This window comes from Bombus pascuorum, chromosome 14 (assembly GCF_905332965.1).
Source record: "Bombus pascuorum chromosome 14, iyBomPasc1.1, whole genome shotgun sequence".
Classification (NCBI taxonomy): Eukaryota; Metazoa; Arthropoda; class Insecta; order Hymenoptera; family Apidae; genus Bombus; species Bombus pascuorum.
This window is the reverse complement of record NC_083501.1, coordinates 8268683-8291890: the sequence shown is the minus strand read 5'-3', so window position 1 is coordinate 8291890 and position 23208 is coordinate 8268683. Positions and strand designations below refer to the sequence as shown.

General features: G+C 33.5%; 1 protein-coding gene across 4 annotated transcripts in view; it reads left to right on the top strand.

Moving 5' to 3' along the window:
• The window catches only part of LOC132914362 (uncharacterized), a 67475-nt gene extending 49662 nt beyond the window's left edge, over positions 1-17813 (top strand). For 2 of the 4 annotated variants that reach the window (XM_060973424.1, XM_060973423.1), the window contains 2 exons: positions 9867-10027; positions 10645-11832. In XM_060973424.1, the coding sequence (XP_060829407.1) occupies positions 9867-10027; positions 10645-10839 (356 nt within the window). In that variant the 3' untranslated portion in view covers positions 10840-11832. Of the gene's footprint in view, positions 1-9866; positions 10028-10644; positions 11833-13904; positions 14004-14092 lie in introns of those variants that run through there. The other 2 variants (XR_009659573.1, XM_060973425.1) reach the window with 2 other exon arrangements.
• The last annotated feature ends 5395 nt before the right edge of the window (positions 17814-23208 follow it).

Sequence of the window (23208 nt, the reverse complement as noted above, 5' to 3'; positions counted from 1 at the left end):
ACTGTAAACATGGAAAATATCGAAAATTTTATATCTGTGATTGTCTATTCAGTTCAAAAACTAACTGTTCATTTAGTATGAAAATTTTGATAGATCGAAAGTCTGTTTCATTTGTTTAATTTGTCAATTTTGCGACTGTGACTGTTCGTTAACGCATATTATAATTAAATCTATCATTGCTGGTTACCGGTGGCCTTTACGGCGTCACTGACATGCGTAGCATCAGCCACCGCCATCACAGACATGTTAATCGTAGGAATTACGAATCGTCAGAATTATCTCCGTTTGTTTGAAAATATTTGCCGGTATGGTATTTCAAGGAAAAGTATTTTACGGGTTGAGTGTTTTCGTGGATGTGATTGGGGTGATTGAAGGGGTTGTTTGAAAGGGGTGCTTTTATTTTTTGACCGTTGGTAATGGTTTTCCCCGAGGGAGAATACTCGAATAAGAGTTCATCTTGCGAAGGAAGAGATTAATGGGAACGTAGCGATAATTGATCGGTATTGTTGGTGAAACCGATATAGCAGCTCGTGAAATCGGTCAGGTGCGAAAGTTTACATATATATTTCGAGCGTCGAAACCACAATTTGAAACATCGATCCTAGTCCCAGATTGTGTCACGATCAGTCACCGGAGTCCTTTAAAAATAAAATAGTATAATAAAAACGTTAGCTCCATGAATTTTGTTGACACGGTATGACGCATATTGTTAAAGTGCAGCACAATTTATTCGCCCCCACATTTATTAAGGTAAAAGAAGTAGAAAAATGATATAATATAATGTTAGAAAAATTACCTCCTTAGTGCTGGGGCGATTAAATGTTTCGTAACTTGGGATGTAATTTTGTTCCGGTTTTTTGAATTAAATAAACGCTTTAATTTTCCAAATTTCTTCTAGAAACACATTAACAATAGTCGTATTCATACACGTGTTAATTCAGAGTTGATTTTAACCTTGAATTTACAACTGAATCGAATACTTTTCAATTCGTTATTTTGTTGAGGTAATTTAGAATGAAATGTAATAAATAATCTAATATGATAAAGAAAAATAAGTTTAAAAAATTGCTGCTTTCTTCGTATTTGCTATTCTCTCATAAAATGAAGACACATTATATGGAAATGTTAAATATCCATTTACAAATAATTTTTGAAATATAAAACACAAGATGCTACTACAAAATATGTCCAATTATGGGTATCGGCTTTTAACCCTCCTACGCCCTTTCATCACCTTCAACCTAATTCAGTTTGTATATATTTAAAAGGTCTTAAATTCTCGTTTGAATTTTATGTTACAGACATTTTAAAACATTCAACATCTTCGTCTTTGTTAAAACAAAAATATGATGGAGATATAAAAATTAGTCAGTGTTTCGATTTGTATTCCATTTTATTAAGTTTGCTGTTCGAGGTAGAAATTGACGAATGTTAGTGTACTACCAGTCCTTGATATTACACATTATACGGTAATATAGCACTAGTACTTTATATTGCTATAGTCCAAACTACTGATATGCAAATTCGTGTAATCCCATTCTTCAGTAATGCGTTATTATTAGCATCCACGTCATGTTATAGATTGTACTAGCCATGGAAAATAATAGTGCCGTGTATTATTACTTTATGACATTACGATAGTATAAATTGTTGCTATAACATTAACATATGTCGGAACTGTGATACTATTAATCAACTTATAACACCCATATGTATTCATCGCAATCCTCGACTTTACTCGGTAATTTTAACTCAAAATTCTCCAATAGTATGTTTTACTACTCCTTTATCCTTCTTTATAATCCTTATCGAATTAGAATCACAGACAAAAATTTTACTTCTCCAAGCATATTATATATAGACATGCTACGTTAAATAAATTGCAAATTGTCCTTGACTGATATTTTTAATAACTATTATTAAATATATACGTAGACGATCGTACGAGAAAAAATTACTTAATTTGTTTAATTTATAAATATGACTTATAACGTTAGGGTACTTATTGAAAAATTATATAGATCTTACTAGGTTTAAGATAACCATTAGAAAATTATTAAATTATATTGAAAGATTAAATTAGTAATCAACTCATATGCTTCATATGGTAATACAAATTTCATCGATTAAATGCATATAATAAGTTTAAATGCTTTCTTTCTTCATATTTTGATATTCGAATTATTAAATTATCATTGTTATTAAACTTTGATATTTATATTATTAACTTTCTGATTCGACTCCTTAAATCAAATGTAGACTTTAGGCTATTTGATTCACTTCAAATTCTTTCAATAAGGTTTAAATCAAAGAATCATACAGACACTAACATGTAATTATTGATTTATTATTTCTAAAATTCTTGCGAATAGTTTCCACAATTTCTCGTCGTGTATTTTGGATCATTATGCAATCACCAAATTCTAATCTAATCCTTAATTATTTTCTTAGTAATCCAGATCAATTATCACATTCTATACCAGAGCAGCAGGTGTTCTATTACTTATAAACGTGGGTGTATACGTATATAACACCTCAGTAATTGGTAAATTCTGCTATTACAGTTTGTCCATGTTTCTCAATTTTATTAAAAATGCAAAAAAATATAAAAAATTTTGTATGGTTCTAAATCGATAGCCAGGGAGATGAATTATATGTTCACCAGACTAAATCATATACGACGAATAAGATACAAAATTTAACTTTATGATGATATTGCTCCCAGATTAAAGAGAGCGGGTGACATTTCAGATATAAGAAGTTAAATAAATACATTTCCCTCTTTCAGTGACTTGCTATTCATCCAAACTTATTTATCTCTGCTCATAGAATATAGTAACCATATTCGATTACCTAACTTTGCGACACCTTATACAATTTCCCAACCGCCCCCAAACACCTACGTAACACGTTTCCCCTCGACTTCACCTTGACGCAGCGTTTCCTCGAAATTAAAGGAGTCCCCAGACTACGCAAAATATTCGCGAGATTAAAGGCAACGAAATATGTATTCGCGGCCACATCGAAATTTATTTTCATGTCAAAAGAGAAAATTTTCATCGCTTATATATCGATCACTTATCATACAAATATTTTATTATTTTTATTTATGTATTTATTGTCGCAACGACTCGTCATTAGCTGCCGCAATGCAGAAATATTGTACGATTACTTTTTTTTTTAAATTAAAGGAAATTTTTCAAATTCCTATAATTATACATCTGAGCTAAAACAAACATGCTGTTTCCTATTCAATTTTTACTTTTTATGTTAACTGTTCCTTATCTTTTTCAAACTAAACAATTATTTGTCAGCGATAAGAAAACGTATTGGTTCGAAAATACACACGTAGCTAATAGAAGTAACATATCTCGATCGCACTAGAAATCGTTTGACGTAACCATCAACTTCATCGGCACAGTAATCACCCGGATAGATTGAAATGATGACAATTACCGGGTGATCATTACCGATACGCGAGATTCGCACCTGTTGCGGACCGCACACTAGCGCGGTTACGCGTGTCACCACGCGATACCAATTTCTGATTCCACGTCATCCGGTTGAAAACCAGCTAAAATAGAAAATGCGTCACTTTCTAATCAAGGCCACGCTTGACGGTATAAAGTTTCTACAAATATACGTCTAACTTATATACTGACGTTATAAAGTAGCCCTTCACGTACACTTCTTTTTTAGCACACTTGTTTCTTGATTATAATATGTACACTAATATATTTTATTTAAAACGTATACATAAATAGATGTACATAAATTGGAGAATATCTTTGAAAAAAAAAGAAAATATTTTCAATAGAAAAATTATCTAATATATTTTATCACAAAACCAAGTCCATTTCCGAGCTGTGAATTCGAGATAAAATAAAATAAATAAATAATATTTAATGTATTTTACTATTTACTGTTTAAATACCACTAGCATTTCCATCATTTTTTATTTTGACTTATAATTCAGAAATCAAAGAATTTAAAGATAAAGAGTTTGTTAAACGACAGAATAATAATTCTACAAGGTTTCATCACGAACTGATAACTCATCTAATTAACATATATATATACGCAACGAGCGTAATCATCTTGTCTACAATTGTTATTAGAATGAAGAGTACATTATAACCTGTTACCTCAGCCTTATAATTAATTCAACTATCTCTATTACCTTAAACGAAATAGGGGATCGATCAGTTTCATGGCGTTGATTGTAAAATCGTAACGGGTATTTACGACTCCACGCTAATTTTCTTATATTATATATATTAAAAATTTTATTTCACTTAATCCTGTCGTAACATTTTATTATACGTAGACGTAATAATTATTTTACGTTGCGGTTCGATGTGTTCGGGATTTTCTTCGATTTATCCGTTAACAGAAATTTTATGATTAAAATACATTTTATGTACAACCAGAAAATGTCGGAATATTTACGTGTCACAGCGTATAGAAATATCATCTGCGATCTGTGAATCGTTAGAGATGTCGACGTTTCAAAGTTTCACTTTTTCCAAGCCTTTATCTGTTTCATTTCATTCCTCCTCATCGTGGTTCACTATCAACAATTCCATCGGTGACTTTTATTGCCTCGTAACGACGTTAAAGTGTAATTACCACAGTGGGAAAACTAACTGTTTCTTTTTACTGGTAAAGTAAAAATTTGCGTCTCTTCTGTTTAATAGAAAGTTTACAAAGCTGCGTTAATAATTAATAAACCCTCCTTTTTTGGTATCATGAAGATACAGCAGTGAATGAAAGAAAATTGAAGAACTAAATGACAAAAAAGTACCATTTACCACGAAACAAAATTGAAGAATTGAAATATTGAATGTTAACCCTGGTTTTCAATATGGACAAGAAATATTAATTTAAATTTTTCACTTACAATTTTAACTGTACCTTACTTGTTGTTTTGAAAGTTAAATAAAATGAATTACAGATTTATCTTTCATGCACTTTCAATGATAGGCATTTAATATTCTATATTCACATACGATACTTTTAAAGTTCAAAAGAACATCATAGCGGTACAATTAATTGAATTTACGAATATTTTCCTATTTATATCGTGGCATACATTCTCTTGTACGAGATATCGTTTACCGCTTAAATTCCTCAATTATAATGAACAAAAGAGAGATGAATAAACATATAATGATAGATATATATTGCAGAATAGGTTCAATACAAAAATTACTAATACTTATTCGTAGAAGTATTAATTTTCAATTTTCCTCTGTCCACTATTATACGAATATACAATACATATATACAATTTTTATACAGTTTTTGATGAATTACGTCGTTGTTTCGACACTCGTTTGTTAATTAAACGAGAAATTGTTTCAGTATAAAGTAATTATATTTCGTTAATTAACGAGTTCTGTTGTGATACGCTGGATGGTAAAAACATTTCCGATGCATGGAATGAGATAATTTTTATTTTACGCTACAGTTGTATAGCTATAAATATATTCGAGCAAATAATGAAGCTGAGGAACACGAGCTACGGAATATGCGTGCTTATTTTTTTTGTAAATTATTATCCAATTTGGAGGATGTGTTTGCGTTTCGTTCATAAATAATGCAAACCGATATTTATCCTAGACTTTTCATAATTCGTGGAAAAAAATACAGTTAAAACTTGTTATTTTAGTCACGTACGTCGCCGGAGCTATCACAAAACACATATTTCATAAAAGAAAAACCTTTCGACGATCGTTACAACTTACGAAAAGTCTGTCCAAGAAGTAACATGACGTACACCTGTCACGTTCCCTACGCTCTATTCCTGTTTTCATCCCTTCTAAATCCCAAAGATTTCCAAACCGTCGCTCTCATATTGTTTGTCAGTGGTGGAACGACGAGAACTCCGGATTACAGCTTTAATCGCTCTTTAAGTGCATCCACGCTGCCTTTAATCTCAAAAGGAAGCTTGTCCCGATTGAACTCGAGGCATAGTACAGTGACGACTTAAACAAAAAAGAAAAAAAAAAGCAAAATCTCTCTCCCTCTTTCGCCACTTACTCGACCTAGAAAACGTCGATTCTTTAAGGTCTAGTGAATTCTTTTCCCCTTTCACTCGATTTCATCCTTTCTCCCTGTTTCATCTACTCTTCTCTTTATCCTGTTCTGAGGAAAGTGGGTTAACAAATTCCACCGTGAGTTATATTTATTGGTTTAATATGAATCAGGGTGAAATCAATCGAGATGAAAGTGCTTAACCTATTAAGGACTAACGTTGGGTCAATGTAGCGTCTCTTTCATAATTCCTTTAGTTATATTTGTTATATTATTAGATTGTATTTTATAATATTACGACGAGACATTCTTTAAAATTCTATTCTCTAGATATTCTACAAAGCATATACTCAACCCCTAACTTTGAAGGTTCAATATGAATTTTGACAGGTAAAAAGATACCTTTTCGAAAAATACATTGTGCACAAAAGCTGGAAATGTATACGTGAAGATAATCCTTCATTAATCATTTAAAAGTACAAAGGATAAAAACAGAATGAAACTTATAAATATAAATAAAAATTATTATAATATTTCAGATTGCATAGATACATGTACAGTATGAGTGACTTGGATGATCATAGGCTGAATTTTATAATTTTTGGAAAAGATTGGTTTCTTTAAAAAAACTTCGTGATATTTAATTATAATACTTTATGTTATGTCTTATGAAATTCGTTAAACTACAAATCTGCTTTATAGCTATTATAATTTTATTATCACAATTATTATTATTTCACTAATTGGTCCCTTATGTGGTAAAGGCAACCTTGACTTGATTTAAACAACGATATTTCCGTCGTTTCGTTTCGAATGGACACGCGTCTTCGAGGGGGTGTGGCGATCGCCTACAACCACGGGGTTTGTCAGAAATAGTCGTGCATTGTTAGCAGCCTCGACTGGTCGGAAAGTTGTTTTAGAATTTGCACTGGGAGTTACTGGAAATATCGTTGGACAGGGGAGAAGACGTATCCTTTTTATTCGACCATTGTCCTGCCTTCTAACAAAGGCTTTATTAAGAATCGATCGGGGGCACGAGCATGTACGATGGAAATTAATGGAAATCCCAAATGCACATACTACCGACACAGACAATTTGTGAATTTTTCGAGTATTCGTGCAAGATCGATTTTGAGAATTTCTCAGTTTCAGTAATCTCTTGAGAGAAGGAAGCGAGTGATAGATGGTGACAAATGATGAGGAAAAGTGGAGGATGGAAGAGTAATGAAACGGTTGATTTTGGTAGAGAAAAGTTGGATGTTGGAAAAGTTTGGAAATTGAGAAATAGAAAAGTAGTGGAATGGTTAATTTGAGGATGGAGAAGTTAAATGTTTGAAAGGTTTAAAAATCAGGAAATTGAAAAAGTGTTAAAGTAATTTTAGTAGGGAAAGTTGGATATCGAGAAGATTTACGAATTAGAAAATAGAGGAATTGATTAACTTTAGCAAAGTAAAGTTAGATACTGGGAAGATAAAAAATATTGAAAATGCGAAAAGTTGTAAAAATAATAAATTGTAACGCGAAATGATTGGGTATCGATTTACAGATTAAAAACTACAAGAGTAATGAATAAATTAATTTTGGCGCAGAACAAGCTATAATAAAAAGCTATATAAAATAACTAATTGCAACAAAGAAAAATTAATTTAGAAAGCCTATGGAATGCCTAAATAAAAAATATTCCAAAAGAAAATATGAAAATGAGAGAATAAAAAATCTAGAAATTATTATATTATATATTTTTTTAAATATAGAAATTATTATATTTTATACTTTACTTTAAATACATTAAAAACGATAACATATTAAAATCATATTGAAAACACAAAGAAGTAGAAATTATTATATTCTTTTGATACGATCATTTCAGTTTACAAAGTGAATTTTCCCACGTCCATTAATAATGAACACATTGTCGAAACGCTAATGGAATATTTCGAAACTAACGAACATACGTAGGATATTTTTTAATCTACCATTTTATTGGCGAGGTTCGAGGTTTCGGAGATGATGTCATATTCAAGGTTGTTCCACCCTAATCGATCTCGGGTAAATAAGTTGATGATGCTCGTCTGAAACGAAGAACGAATCGAGCGAATGTCGTGGCGGAATAAAGGATATTTTACCAAACTAGCATTATTCGTAATCTAATTAATTTAACAGGATCAGATACAATTTTTTTAACACAATGATAAAAAATAACAGCTAGTGATAGTCTTCATCTAAAAATTACATACGGAAAATAATTTTAGTTTGCATTAAGATAAATAAATAACGAAATAATTTGAAGACAAATCGTTTGTTAATTCAAACGAAATAAACATATAATTATTTTGAAATATTATATAGATATGTATAATGTTTAGTCAGATGAATATAATTATAATATTTTGTTACGTAATCATTAAATATTTTATTCAAATAATACACAAGCCCAATATTAATTTTACAAGATGTACATGATGTAACATAAGAGTTAGCATCACTCACGAACTGATAAGAATAAAGTCATTTTAGAATCTACTTGCAATAAAACGTTCTTTTATCTCCGAGGCATGAAGCAATTTTCAGTCGGTAATTCTCAAGAGCAAAAAAGCATATATCCCTCGTTTTCCAGCGATCATATTTCAAAATGAAAAAGCTTTCGAACGTACACAAGAATTTCGATACAACCGTTAATCCTTGATACTCGATACAATTGCACACAACAAGAACAAGCTAATCGAATTCGGAGCGCTTTTTGTTAAATTTACCGAGACGATTTACGTTTATTGCGCGTACAAAATGAAACAAACGCGTTCTATAAATCGATAAAACGAAACTGTCAGCAAGAGCCTTGGCATTTTTCCGCTGCCTTTGAATTTCATACGACGCAGCCTCTAAAACACGTTTTCTCGCAAGGTTGCAGCAAAATTTCGCGCAAACAGACGCTGCAGCGATCCGGGGGCGGGGGAGGGCTCGAGTCGATCTTTGCATAAAAATAGTATACGCTCGATAGTGTGTGAACAGTGTAATAGAAAAATTATATGAAAATTATACGAAACGATGGAAATGCAAGGTGTCGAAATGGCTCGCGAAACGACGAAAATACGGGCGCGATAGAAATAAGTAGAAAAATACAGGGATGAAGTGGGAAAATAACGAAGTTGTAGAATGGAGACGGAGAATTGGTGATGCTGAAAGGAATAACGAGGTATCGGGACAGTTAGAGGTGCTGAAGGTAGAAAATAGAGGCTAAGAGGGCGATTAAAGGAGAGAATGGGAGAAGTAATGGTGTACAGAAATTGTGAAATCTCAGATCGATAAAATAACGAAACAAGGAGATAATTGATCACTTCGTGAAAATTCTTCCTTCGTTTTATGGTACAATCATTATGGTACCATATGGTACAACCAAAGAATTATATTTTATGAATACAACGAAATAAATCCTTTAAATGTTATAACCACAACAGTTTGGAAATTTTACATAAATATATAAAAATCGGCAATCTAGTGATCGCTAAAATACTAGGATTACTAACAAGATAGATACTAAATATAAAAACTTAAAAAGAAGAGATATGATAATACTTACCTTTGTGGGTATAAAGTCTATAAAAATACTATTATAACGTTAGTAATATCAAATAACGAATATCGAATTAATTATACTGCATGTTATTAGAATGTTCTTAATATTGAGGCAAAAAGGCAAAGAAGTAAAAGAATTACGAAGTTTTTACTAGCATTGCAGTGTAATAACCTAAAGGAATTGAAAAGCATTTTAATATCGGTGGTAAGTCGATTAAAGCACCGTGGCTATAATTTTCCAATTCTTTCTTTTCCAGAATGTCCAATCTCCGAAGACGGAATGGAAAGGTTTGCGTGTCCCACAGCGGACAGAATGGGTAGATACCATTGCATTGACGATCACGCCTTGTGCGACGGTTTCATAGACTGCCCTACAGGCGAAGACGAGGATAGGCAAGCCTGCATGTTTTACAAAACTGTAAGTCTCCAATTAGTCATCTCGTGACGGTGTACAATTACGTTATTAATCAATAACACGATCAATACCCCACAATTTCTTGCAATTATCATGCAATACACTTTATCAATCTGCGTAATATACTTTCTTTTTATTTCTTACTATTAAACGAATAGAATAGAAGGAATGCAAAAGTGTTATTAATTGTACGTGTACGTTATGCTTTATATTAGTATTTGGTACATATAATTAATAATTAGTGCGAAAATGTGATTAATTTTGTGTCATGTCTCGTAATATTATTTTTTTAGTAATACATTTTGCATGAAATAAGAAATTTATGCTATTATTTCTTAGTTTGATATTTATTATCTTCCAAGGAGAATAAAGTCTATAAATATCATAGTCATCAATTTTGTTTTAAAAAGAACTCTTTTTTTATAATGTCCTTCGATTTTCTTTAACTGACATTTACATTATCACTGTGCCGAGTTAAATCTTAAAACTCTCCACTATTTATTTCTTTAACATTCCAATCCTTACTTTCTTAATTTATTAAATTCTTTAATTTAAAGACGTCTTATTCGTAAAACCTCTCACCCCATTCCGTGTCAAAATTTCTTCTATGCTATCTATAGACTGTTGCAACCCTCGAAGACGAACAACCTTCACCGTGCATCGCCGTTTCGCTAATTTTACACGCAATTGCGCCGTCTCCAACCCCTTCGCGGCATAGTTCATCATCTAACGCGCACGCAAACACTCGAAAGCCGCGGGGAACTAATCTCGCGAACTCGGCAAGGCTCAATTTACACTGTCTGGCGAGCCCGTAAATCTCTAAAAAGCTTCGTCGCCTTAATTCCTCCGGCCCTTAAGTACAAAGGCATTCTCCTCCGCCTTTGCTATCGTGAAAAAACAACCGGTAGAATAAAGACTAGAGAGATAAGAGAGAGAGAGAGAGAGAGAGAGAGCGGAGAGACAAACCAAGAGAAGAAGAGAAAACAATTGCTCCTGATTTCCACGAGAATTCTCGCTCGCGAAAGGACAGAAGGAAACGAGTGGATGAAAGAAGCAGATTAGAGCACGGTTAGCATGCGCTGCAAGAGATAAGTTTTACGTACAAATCGCTTGAAAAGTGGAACGAGCATACAAATGGTGCTACAGTGGCTCGCAAAAGTATTCCAACACTCCTAGAAACGACTTTATGTATATATTATAGGAAACATTTTAAAATATTATTAGCGCTGTAACGAGACACAACTATCGTGATTATATCAAGGAAATTTAAAACAGATGTGAAAATGTAGTTAGAAATAATAAGATATTTATGGAAAGTATGCACTTCGCAAAGATAACTAAAATATTTGAAGAGTCAATTATTCACTATATCAATGAGTTACAATATTTAGCGGAACCATCTTTAGCGGTAATTAATATTTGTTTAAGACTGCTGTTCGTGCTGTATATTAACCTTTCGCTAACAATAGGTGTATGTTTGTAACAAATCTCTTTTAACTTCAATTTACGTCGTCGGGCTGGTTTCAAAGTTTACTAGCGTAATCACGATGGTCGTGACTCATTATAGTAGCAACGCAATTTCAAGAAGTTTCATATAATGTACATAATATGTTGGTACAAATTCTCTGTGGTAAATGTTAAAGTGTATTTTTGAGCTATTATATGTATTTCAAATTTTGTTCCAATATTTTTATATGCAGTATACATATAGAGTAGCTAATAACGTAATACATAATGTGTAATATTTTAATATTTTATTATCTTACTATCTTAATGAAAAGAAACTGAACAAATAAATTTTTGTAATATTCTATGCTCTTTTTATAATCACACTTTACTATTTCTATTAAACATAATCACAATCTCGTTCACGCAAGTAATTACAATACTATACAATCTTAAAATATTCATCGCCGATGACTATCATGACGGTAAACGTGTTAATTAAATTCACTTAAATTAAGACTTATAATATATCGTATAAATTACAAATTATTTCGTTCGCATAAATTGCCAGTTGTTTGAAAAATCTGAGATTTTTAAACAATTTAAATATACATACAGAAACAGGCAAAACTTTTTTAATTTAAAAAAGTTAATTTTTAAATTTATAAATAAAACCAATATTATGAAACATATGTAAAAGTCGATGTTTAATTTCAAGTAATGCAATAAAACGGTTGCCTTCGAGTTCAGTTAATTAACAACGAACATTACGCAATTGGTGTGTATATGCAAACAACTTGGAGGAACGAACGTGAACCTAAAACCTACACGCCAATTACACAAACACGTTACTTGCATAAACATAGCAATCGTGATACCTCGCATCCCACGTACGAATCACCGGAACAACAAAATTAAAACTGCCAACTGACTACCCTCTCAGAAAAATTCACGCGACGTTTACGTTCGCAATGTTATTTTATTTCTTATGTATTGATATTTTATATTCGTTCAAACGCTTCCGTGGATCAGGATACGAAGATAAGCTCGATTTAATTAGTTTATACTACGCTAATATTCGTATGCAACTATTGTGTTTATGATGAACAAAATCATCACATATCAAAGTTTGATTTGACTATATACTTTTCCAATTAAAATATGTCTCGTCAAGAAGAATCAACTGCCCAAATATCTTTCAGCAGCAGTCTATTTGCTTAACGTTGCGATATTTTCTCATAATGACTGCCTCATCATGTCTTCTGATCGTATATTAGCGACCTCGTTACGTTCCTCCCAACTGCTACATCCACCCTTTTCCACCTACCTGTTTCACATAACAAACAAAAAACAAAGAGGACCTTGTTGAGGAAAGAAGAGAAAAAAAAAAAGGAAATCTGAGCAACGTTTCGCTCTCTCGCGGATTTATCATCCCTCACATCCGGCGAACGGTTGACCTTTCTCTCCGGCTGATTCCGGGCCGGCCTCTCCGCCTCTTTGAAATCGATATTTGCTTCTTTTCCTTCCGGCTGGTCGAGCCGCGCCGCCGCCAGTCTCTCTCTCTCTCTCTCTCTCTCTTTCTCTTTATTCTCTCTCTTCCATCGTTTCCACCTCGTAACGGAAGAACACGGCCAAAGAAGAAGAACGCGGAACGGTCCGTGTTGTCGAAACGGAATTGGCCTGATCAACGTGGGCGGCCCCCGGATCTGATTAAACTACGTCGCCTCGAACTCAAACCGGAGAATTAGATTTTCCAAGGTAGCGAGACGCTCTCTCGAACTCGATCAGCTTTCGAAAAGTAGTAGTCGCCCGCGAGAACGCGCGCGGATTTTCGAAGGGAAAGTTCGCTAACTGACTTAACGAATTTTTTGCCAAGAACCCGGCTGGGGATGCGTAGGGGTTGGATCGGAATATCGAACGAGCTATCGGACCACGCGAATGGTTCGGGATGAGTTTAGACGATGGTCCTTTTTACGGAGCTGGCGGTATTCTTTCGGTTGTTCGTCCTTTTTGGGTTCTGGATGAAGGTTAGGAATTTTAGGGATTGTTTTCGTATATTTCTTTCTGTATGTTTTACAGTAGCGCACGAAAGTACCTAAACATTTAACACAGAATTTTTTAAAAAATATATTGTGTGCATTGTGGGAATTTTAACTTTTTGAAATTTCGTTAACGCTGTAATCAAATACCACTATCGTGACTACAATGGTAAAGTTTGGAACAGAACCGAACAGTTTTTCACGATTAATGCATGTATAGAAGTTATATGTAATAGAAGGAATGGCTTTCGATGTTATAAATGAAAATCAGGTGTTTCATGAAATTTTCCTTGTGTTTGTTTTCTATATTAAGCTTTGAACGTAACGTTTTGGAACGATAGAAACTGGATAATTTGTTCAAAATTTTCCGCACAATTATTTCATTGTCGTTTTAGTGAACAGTGAAAGGATCAACAAGAAGATATTTATCAGACAAATTTCCTATTTTTCGTCGCTTTAACCTTTACTATAATTTGAATGAGAAATATACGTAGGTACATGCGTGCATTTGTCAGCTAAACACGTTACTTTCATGTCGAACCAGGCTATCAAGAGCAAACGCTATTTTCTGTCTCTGTTCCAGACGAAAGCTCACCTTGACGTATTGGCAGATGCCATTTTGCGATGGGCAAGAGGACGCTAATTCCTTTGTTGACGATGAACCTCTGACCTATGCATAAAATCATAAGTCTGACGAGTTTACTTCTTTATACATTCATCTATATATATATATATATATTTATACATATATAATATATATATATATTTGTATATATATAATATATGTATAATATAGCATATAATATGTATATGATATATTCCCATGTATGTGTACGTGTACTCACACTCTTGTGTACCCGCACACATATTCAGGGTTTTCGTTTCGTTGCTAGCGGACGTTTCTCTTGCGAGCAGTTCCAGAGGGGGATGAAGGCAGTTGAGGTAATTCTTTCTTACTTTTCGCAGAAAAATGCGATAAAAGAGAAGGAAATTTATTAACAAGCTCAAGATTAATTGTTGGATTTCGATTGAAAGAAGATCGGGTATGGAATGGATAATTCCAAATAATTGCATTTAGATGTGAAATTGTGGATTCGATGCAGTCTTGAAAATAAAGAAACGTTAGCTTATTTGATGTATTAATTCGAACGAACATATACTTTCAAAATTCTTTGACATTTTGCAAGCGTAATATTAAAATATTTACATCCTTCTAAATGTATCATTTTGATGTAATTGATATTCCTGCTATAAAGAAAAGGCTTCATTAAAATTGAATATATTGAAACCTCCAGGATGAAACGAAAGGAGAAATCATTAGACTGTTATGCTAAATGCTTATGTACTTATGAGATGCAAGAATGCTCGTAAAAGACACAGCATTCTAACACTGATTGCCTCGAACCTCTGTTTAAATTGTACTTCTTCAGTTGCATTCGTGAAGCTATGAATCCGTAGAAATATCTGCACTCTAAAAATCATCTAATCTCCAAAACACGGAACGAGAGGAGAGAATCTGGATCTATCATCGATCTACGGTGCTTCTAAAATTCTTCTAAAGTTCTCCTAAAATTCTTCTAAAGCTCTTCTAAAATTCCAAGAAAACCTAACGTCACGCGAATCTGACCCTAGCGAAATCTCATTCTAAATTCCACGGACAACTTCACGAATCACTGAAATTACTTTATGCGGTCACGTTTCATCGTGGATGCGACTGCAAAGCATCCCCTCCTATATTCTCGGCGATTTAATCCGCTCGCAAAAGGAACGCATGCTGACTAGAAGACGAACACCCTGCTCGCATTTTCCCCGTTCTCCCGCATCATCTATTTTGCAGAGAGTTTTCCCTTTCTCCCGTGTATAACCGTAAAGAAAAACACATACACATACACACACACACACACACACACACACACACACACACACACACAGACATACACACACAAACATAAACATATAATGAGAGATAGAGAGAGCTTGCGTGTGTGCATGCGGAAACGTGTGAAAGAAAGAGAGAGAGAGAGAGCGCGCGAGAGTGAGATGTTCACGTTGAAATCAAACTCAGGGGAACGTAAAGATGAATCGTCTCTCGAGCAACACTCAGCCAAAAAATATGGCCGATCCGTGCTCGATTCTTCGAGGGGTGCGGATTGATTCTGACGCGGCCTCGTTTATACGTGTTCGCTACGTGTCCTCGTGCGAGAATATCGCTGAATCGATAATATTTCGATAGACAAGCCGTTGCTTGTTAATTAAATGGACGTGTTCTGCGGCTTGACGTTTAGGAGATGATAGCGAAGACAGGAAGTTGCGATACGTTTGCCGCGATTAACGCGAGCTTCCGACTGGTTCGGTGATACGTTCTGAGATACATACTGTTGATGGATGACCGGAAGAGGGATATCGCGCGATTCTATCGTGAAACTTGTTCGTTCGATCTTTCTTTCTTCTTTTTTCCTTAGATAGAATCGCAGAATTGATCGGAGTTACAGCGGGTCAATTGTGGGGAATTTCCGAATTATTAAAGTTTGTGTTAAAGATATCGAAATTATTGGAATATCTGAGAAGTTTGAGAATTTTTCCTGTTATTATTATTCGTAGAATTCTTTGAATATTTCACTGTTACACGGTTCGACGCAAAAAATAATCGAACATTGTAAAAATAACGAAGCAGAGGCATCGTATCGAGAAAAATGTTCTATTTTATTGAAAACACGTTTCTCCTGTGGCGATACAACGATTTGCACCCTCAACTAATGCATCAAATAATTGTTGCGCGTCTTTTTATGGAATTCCTTGGAGAATTGAGAAGGTCACAGCCTTCCGGATGTCTCGAATGTTGTCACAGCATGACAATGTTGTCCTCCTTCGTTGTTGTTCGAAGCTGAGGAGATAGAAAGTAATTGTACGATGCTAAGTCCAGCGAACAAAGTAGTTGGTGCAATATTTTAATTTATTTGTGTTCAAGAGAAGCAGTTATGGCCGCTGCATTATGAGCCGGTACATTATTACACAACAACACCATATTTTTCCGTGCGTGAACCAACTCTACTCCAATGTTAATCGCTATAATTCTGCTCCTAATAATGACGATGACGAAGGATGTATTTCTACGTGATAAAATTTTCGTATTGATGTCGCTACTGGGTTTTTTTAATCTTAAGTTGCTCCGTTATTTTTGGAACAGACTGTGTACTTTTATTCTACCTTTTTGTAAAATTGTAAAATGTAGCGGGATGCTGCAGGATTTGGAAATTATTAGAGTTTGTTCAAAATATTGGAAATATTGGAATATTTGAGAAGTTTATGAATTTTCAGTGTTATTATTATTTGTGAAAGCATTAGTGTATTTTGAGAATGTATACTTTTGTGTCGTTTTAAAAGACTTTGGAAGTAATTTGTTGTGTATGTTGAAACTGTTGGAACATTTAGAAAATTCTTTTATTACTATAGGAGATTTTTGAAAGGTTAGAGGTTTCAGAGTAATTTATTATCATTTTTCTATTGTTTGAAAGAATTGAAATTATTGATGGACTGTTTATCTAGAAATTGAGAATTAGTTTGGTGTAGATGTTGGAAATATTGAGAAATTTAAAAAGTTAATATAATTATTCGGTTTGTAAAATACTTCGTTGTAAATGTTGAACATTTTGAAGTAGACATTTTACGAAACATATTAAAATTAGTTTTCCGTATTCTTTTAGGATAATTCTGAACTTAGTACGAATATTACATATAAACAATTTATACGTTGGTTTCGTAGGAAAGACATTGAGAAATTGAAATGTCTGTTCTTTTGTAAAATTCTTTCGAATTAATTTACGTTATTTATACAAGATTTATAACTTCATTTATTTCATCGAGAATCTCAGCGTTTTATTCTTTTGTACAATTTCTTGAAGTAAAGGTATAAAACGAAAATCTTTTATGAATAATTTTTCTCTCCTGTTAGAATTCTACAATTTCCTGTCATCGAGAACGAACGATCAATTTTCTTGCTGTCGGAAACCCATTTCTACGTCCAGAATCATCTGTCACTACAAGGGAAAGAATTTCATCTGTCATTTCGGACAGGATTTCGTTGTTCTCTGATACTGTTTTCCAACACGATACCTCCTACATTTAACGACTATATAATTTATGAAAAATAATGACAGTGATTAATCTCGAATTAATAATAATAATGAATTGTATATTTTTCGATTAACGAATTGTTGTTTACAAATTAGATAACAGAAACAGATGCATAAATTCACATTTATTGCTGACAAAAATCTACATAAAAATAATAAAATATTGAGATATAAGAGCGGAAAACGATTAAAAGTATTCGATCGAATAATTACAGTACAAGGTTAACAATTTAATCAGTTTAATCCAAAATTCTTTCAATTAAAATATATTTTAAAATATGTGAACCTTCTTCGATTTCCTCGTTTTCTGAAGAGCAGGAATAGCTATCTATTGAGATTAAAGATTATTAAAGATTAAAAAATAATTGCGTTCTTTTCTCTCTTATCTATTTTTTATATTTATTTACTGTAACTAATTAATTATTATTCTCTTAATTTACACAAAATTTTAATACTCACACGAGTACGGAAATTCCTTTTACGATATTTGCATGAAACGGATGAATACTGTTGGTGGTATATTTCTATTAACCGAAATTTACGCTTCCTGTTATAAAGTCTCCATCAACCGAAATGTAGCCTCGATTTAAACATCGTCAGAAGTAAATCCCTATTAAAAGTTTGCCATCAACTAAAATTTACATTAAATTTAGATACTAATAGGAATACACGAATTTCTGTTATGAAGTCTTTATCAACTGAAATTTACATCAACTTTGGACGCTATAGAAATAAGACTCTACTAAATACTCTGTCGAGCAAAATTTATATCAAATTCACACACTAGATCCTTGCAAAATCTCTTGAAAGGTTCTCATGAAATCACTTACAACTCTCCAATTTACCAATTGAAATTAGAATATAGCTCTATTCATCGAAACTCATTAGGGGACAATTCACGTAATTAGATTTCATACGATAGCTATGATAGGAGATGAGTTACTATCCTTTTTATCCTCTTAGACAGTATCTGATACGAAAACTGCAGAAATGCTAGAAACCATAAAAAGATAATTACTTTCTGAATCGTTTATTTCGAATTCTTCTTCGTTTTATTGCACTGTCGAATGATTAATCGAGCCCTAACTAAAATTTTGTTCTAATAAATGGAGTTCTACTATAATACACAGGAAAAATTTATAAATTAACCCCTTTGAAGACCATTGTGAAACAACATTCCACACATAAAATCAAACCTTATGGTAACTGAAAGAAACGATGTCTAATCTCTCTTTCCCCGCCATAAATGAAGTGATTTAAAACGTGTCAGCTTTATTGGTTATTTAAAAACTAAATTAAACAAACATAGCACGTGAGTACGGAAGAATTAAATACAAAATAAACATCAAGTTGCAGACGCATCCAGGACAAAGTATATCGATTTTCGCCTAACAGAAAACGCGTGAAAACGAGGCCGCCTATCATGGTAACCAGGTATCCTCATGTTAAAGTACAAATTAAGGGTGTCCGAGGTTTCAAGGGGCGTATAACAGTAACGTTCGTACGGCGGCACCAGGAGATCCATCCGGTTCGATATTGGCGCCGTCGCGTCGATCCATCCGCAGTCTCTTTGACTGCGACTTAACAAAACAATCGAGCGATTCCCGCGAGCCGTGTGAACTCAAAACCTTCGACGACTTTATTTTCGTACGACGCGAACGCAGATTTCGAAGACTGAGAACGAAAATAAAAAAAAGCCATGTTTAGTTGGCGCGTTGAATCCTATTGGACGACGACTTCCGATTTCAAGGGACGACAAGCGTCCAATACGATTTCTGTGCATAGGTCGTTCAGCCATTTATGCTCGAGTACACGCGGTAAGATCGGACATTTTTTGCATGCGCGTTTAATCAAACTGTTTCTCACGATAAATGATCTTATGAAACTTAACGAAAGATCGATAGAGAAAGAATCGATGAGCAATCATAAATGGGCTGAATCATCCCCCTCTTGGTTTCCTCCTGCTGGATTTCTCCTGTTGCGTTCCTGACGATCCCTGTTCTTCTTCTTGTTTCTTTAAACCTCCTCGTTAGACCGTACGTATTATATAGCTTAGCGGTAAATGTTTGACTGTGTCTCAAGCGATACCTTAACTTTAATCTACAAATCTGTTCGTGAATCACGTAAATATGTGAACCGTTAGAGCTTGTAAAGATCGAGGAAATATAGTTGTATCCTGTGACCTTGGAATGATGAGTTTTGAATTTTACTAAAATTACAGAGAAAATAATACGATTTTATCAGAATGGGAGAAAACAAAATTCGATGCTTTTTTGATATTAATACTTTACCGATGGGTAGGTTTCACTGAAAAAAATGGTTTTATTTCAAAAAGAAATTAATTAAATTAATTGCAATATCCATATGAAAATTTTAACTACTGCTTTTACGTTTGTTTTAATATTATTTCATTACGTATAAGGTACCAATTGGTGTGGCCTGTCGTTAAAGTGTTAATTCGTATATTATCTAAAGAAAAATGAATCGAACTTGGATTTTATTAAACAACCCCGTGAATGAATTGAATTTTTCAGATAGGGAAAGAACAAATTTATTCACGGATTTAAAAATTGTATTTGTTTAAAGGATCACGTACTTAAAAACTCTTTCCAAGGTTGTCTAAAAAAATACAGAAAAAGGAAGGAAGAGTGAGTCCTACAGTATAAACAGAACCTCGAGAAAATTACGAGCTCGCTTGTCCACGTCACGAGAAAATGATCAGGCTGTCGACTATCGAGGCGTCTCGAGAGAAACGAGACAAGCGTTTGCTGTACTGCCGTGTGTTTGCTTGTTTATAAAAAAAAAAGAAAAAAAAGAAAAAAAGGGAACGTGAAAACGCACGTGGTCCGGAGAATGTGCAACCTTCTAGAATTTGTTGGAGTATATTACATATATATACACTTTCGTTTCGTCGAACTAGTCTGTAAGGATTTACGATTTAACAAAAGAAAAAAAAACAGATAAAAATACTAAAAAAAAAAAAAGAAAAAGGAAAAGAATAAAAAACCTCCTAGGATTATGCGAATAAAAATATATACCGATCTATCGATAGAATATAAATCTCGGATTGAAAGAATGAGAAAAATATTGGCGAACACCGACGAGACTCAACTACGCAATATTACAACGTGTATGAATTGAAAAGGAAGAAGATCGAATCGTGGAAGTAGCAGAAGAAGTGGAAGAAACGTTTAGAGGCAGAGAGGGAAAAATTCGCGAATACACGTCAAGCGAAAATTCTCTTCTCGCAAAAGGTCAATTCAGTATTACAGAGCGTTTAGATTGTACATTGTGAAGTTTCATTTCGCGCTCGAACGAACGGTACGAAGCGATCCGACGCGATTGGCTCGCGTTGTTTCTTGGTCCTCGATCGTTTCCAAACGGCCAACCTTGCGGTACTTGATCTCTAAACTCTCGAGTCTGGATCGCTCGTAGATCTTGAGGATCCGCGAGCTGCCATGTCTCGTTTCTAGCAACGCGTCAAGTGCGAGAGATTCGCTCGCAATAGACGCTTTCCCGTTTCGTAGTTTGACGTAATTCGAGGAAGAAAAGCACGTTTACTCGACGACTTTGCTTAATCGAGTCATCTGAATACAGGGTTGCACCCTTAACCCTCCGGGACCCATTGTCACATTTTACAGCTTGGAACGTTTCGTTTTTTTCAATGATAGAATGATTAGACGTATATATACGTTGATTGCTTTGAACGTCTTGCTTTTTCGTTGTTTATTTTGGGTGCTTTTTCGTTTATAAATCACCGGACCACCAGATAATTTAAAAAAAAACTTTATTAACTCGCGTGTCAATTTCCCTATCTCAATTCTACTTGTATATTTATGCTAATATTTTTTGACGCAGAAATTGAACCAAAATTGCAGCTTGGAATTTTAAGTACGCGATAACGATGATGAGAGGAATTTTTTCATGATGATTCAATTTTAATTCAAACGAAATTCATTTTGCGTTCAAATCGAATTAGAATCTAAATTGTAGCGTGCAATAGCGATGATGATTAAATTTAATTTTGAACGCTATTGAGTTTAAATGAATTTTCAATAAAATTTTAGAATCTTAGTATAATTTCTTTTTTCTTATGTTAATGATACTTGGTAAATATCAGTTTCGCTTTTGTAATTAGATATGTATAACGTTAATTTATTTCGATTTTAAATAAACTAAGTATCTGGTGACTTATGGATGATAGTTTGCACATTTGCGAGAGTTTGAGCAGCTTCCAATGTCCTTTAGAAATTATTTAGGAGACCCTGGATTCGCGGAGGGCTAAGCGAACTGAACATATCAGAATCTACGCTACGTATTTTTCATCAGAACAGAATATTTTTAATATTCACCGTGAACGACGCGCATATTTAGAACACTTCCTGTTGCTCAGCAGTTGTCTCTGGAGCATTCAGCGGCACGCATGCGAATTCCTTGTTCGGTGTGCGATGTTCCAACAAGTGTTATCATGTTAAACGCTTAACCGGTCGTCTTGAGGCTTTTGTTTCGTGTGACTTCCATGATTAATCTTGGCGAAGGAGTGAGAAGTTCAATGAAATTTCATATTTCATTCCATTTCTGACGTCTGGCGGATATCTAATTGAACGTTTGCATTCAAATTGCGTCTTCGAGAATCAAATGCTACTTAAATCGCTTTATAATAAGAATTCTAATACATTAAAATGATCCCAGAAATACTTACAAATTAAATGATATTTAGTTTGAAACATCAAGTTGTATATTACTAATCCTGAATTATTCCAAAGACATCATGTATCAATAAAAAAAAAAAAAAACGCAAAGAGATTCTCAATTAATGAGAAAAAATTCGAAATAATTTTTATTTTAAAATTATTATCGTTTTCGTTACTATTGCAAATTGTTAAAAATGTAAAAGGGGAGGTTTAAAACTTTAAAAGCGCATAGTACATACTTACAAAGAGCAGGGAAAAATATTTGATCAACATAAATTCTATATAAAAGACAGACACGTTAAACAGATATTACGCAAAGAGAAAATAGAATTTTGTGCCTCGTTGCGAGCTTTTATCAATGTCAACGATAATCTCCCTTTTAAATTTCTTTATGATTAATTTCTTATTCCTAACAAACACATGTTCGTATTATTCCCACATACAGAGTTGCACTTTATTGTAAAGAAATTATTATTAAACTCTATGTTGATTAAACATTTTTTACTCCTCTCAGTGAATAGTTTTAGACGTTTATCGTTTAATCACTTAGCGCGCATTTTAACCGCTTAACTTGCGTCTAACAATCTACTTACTTTAATCTTTTATCTTTACAGATTTAAATTACTGTACCTTACACTAAAATATATATTATATAAAAAAAAAATCACGTTTCTTCTTATTATTAATTGTTTCTCATTGTACAAAAATTTAATCATTCTCTATCAACAAACTGAAGAAAAACTTTGCATGTTTGCTACGTATGATCAATCCGAACTCGAACCGAAACATTGCAAACGAAAGATTCTCTCATTGAACCTTCGCTCTCGTGAGTTTTTTCGAGTTTCTCGATCAGGACGAAACATTGCGATTAA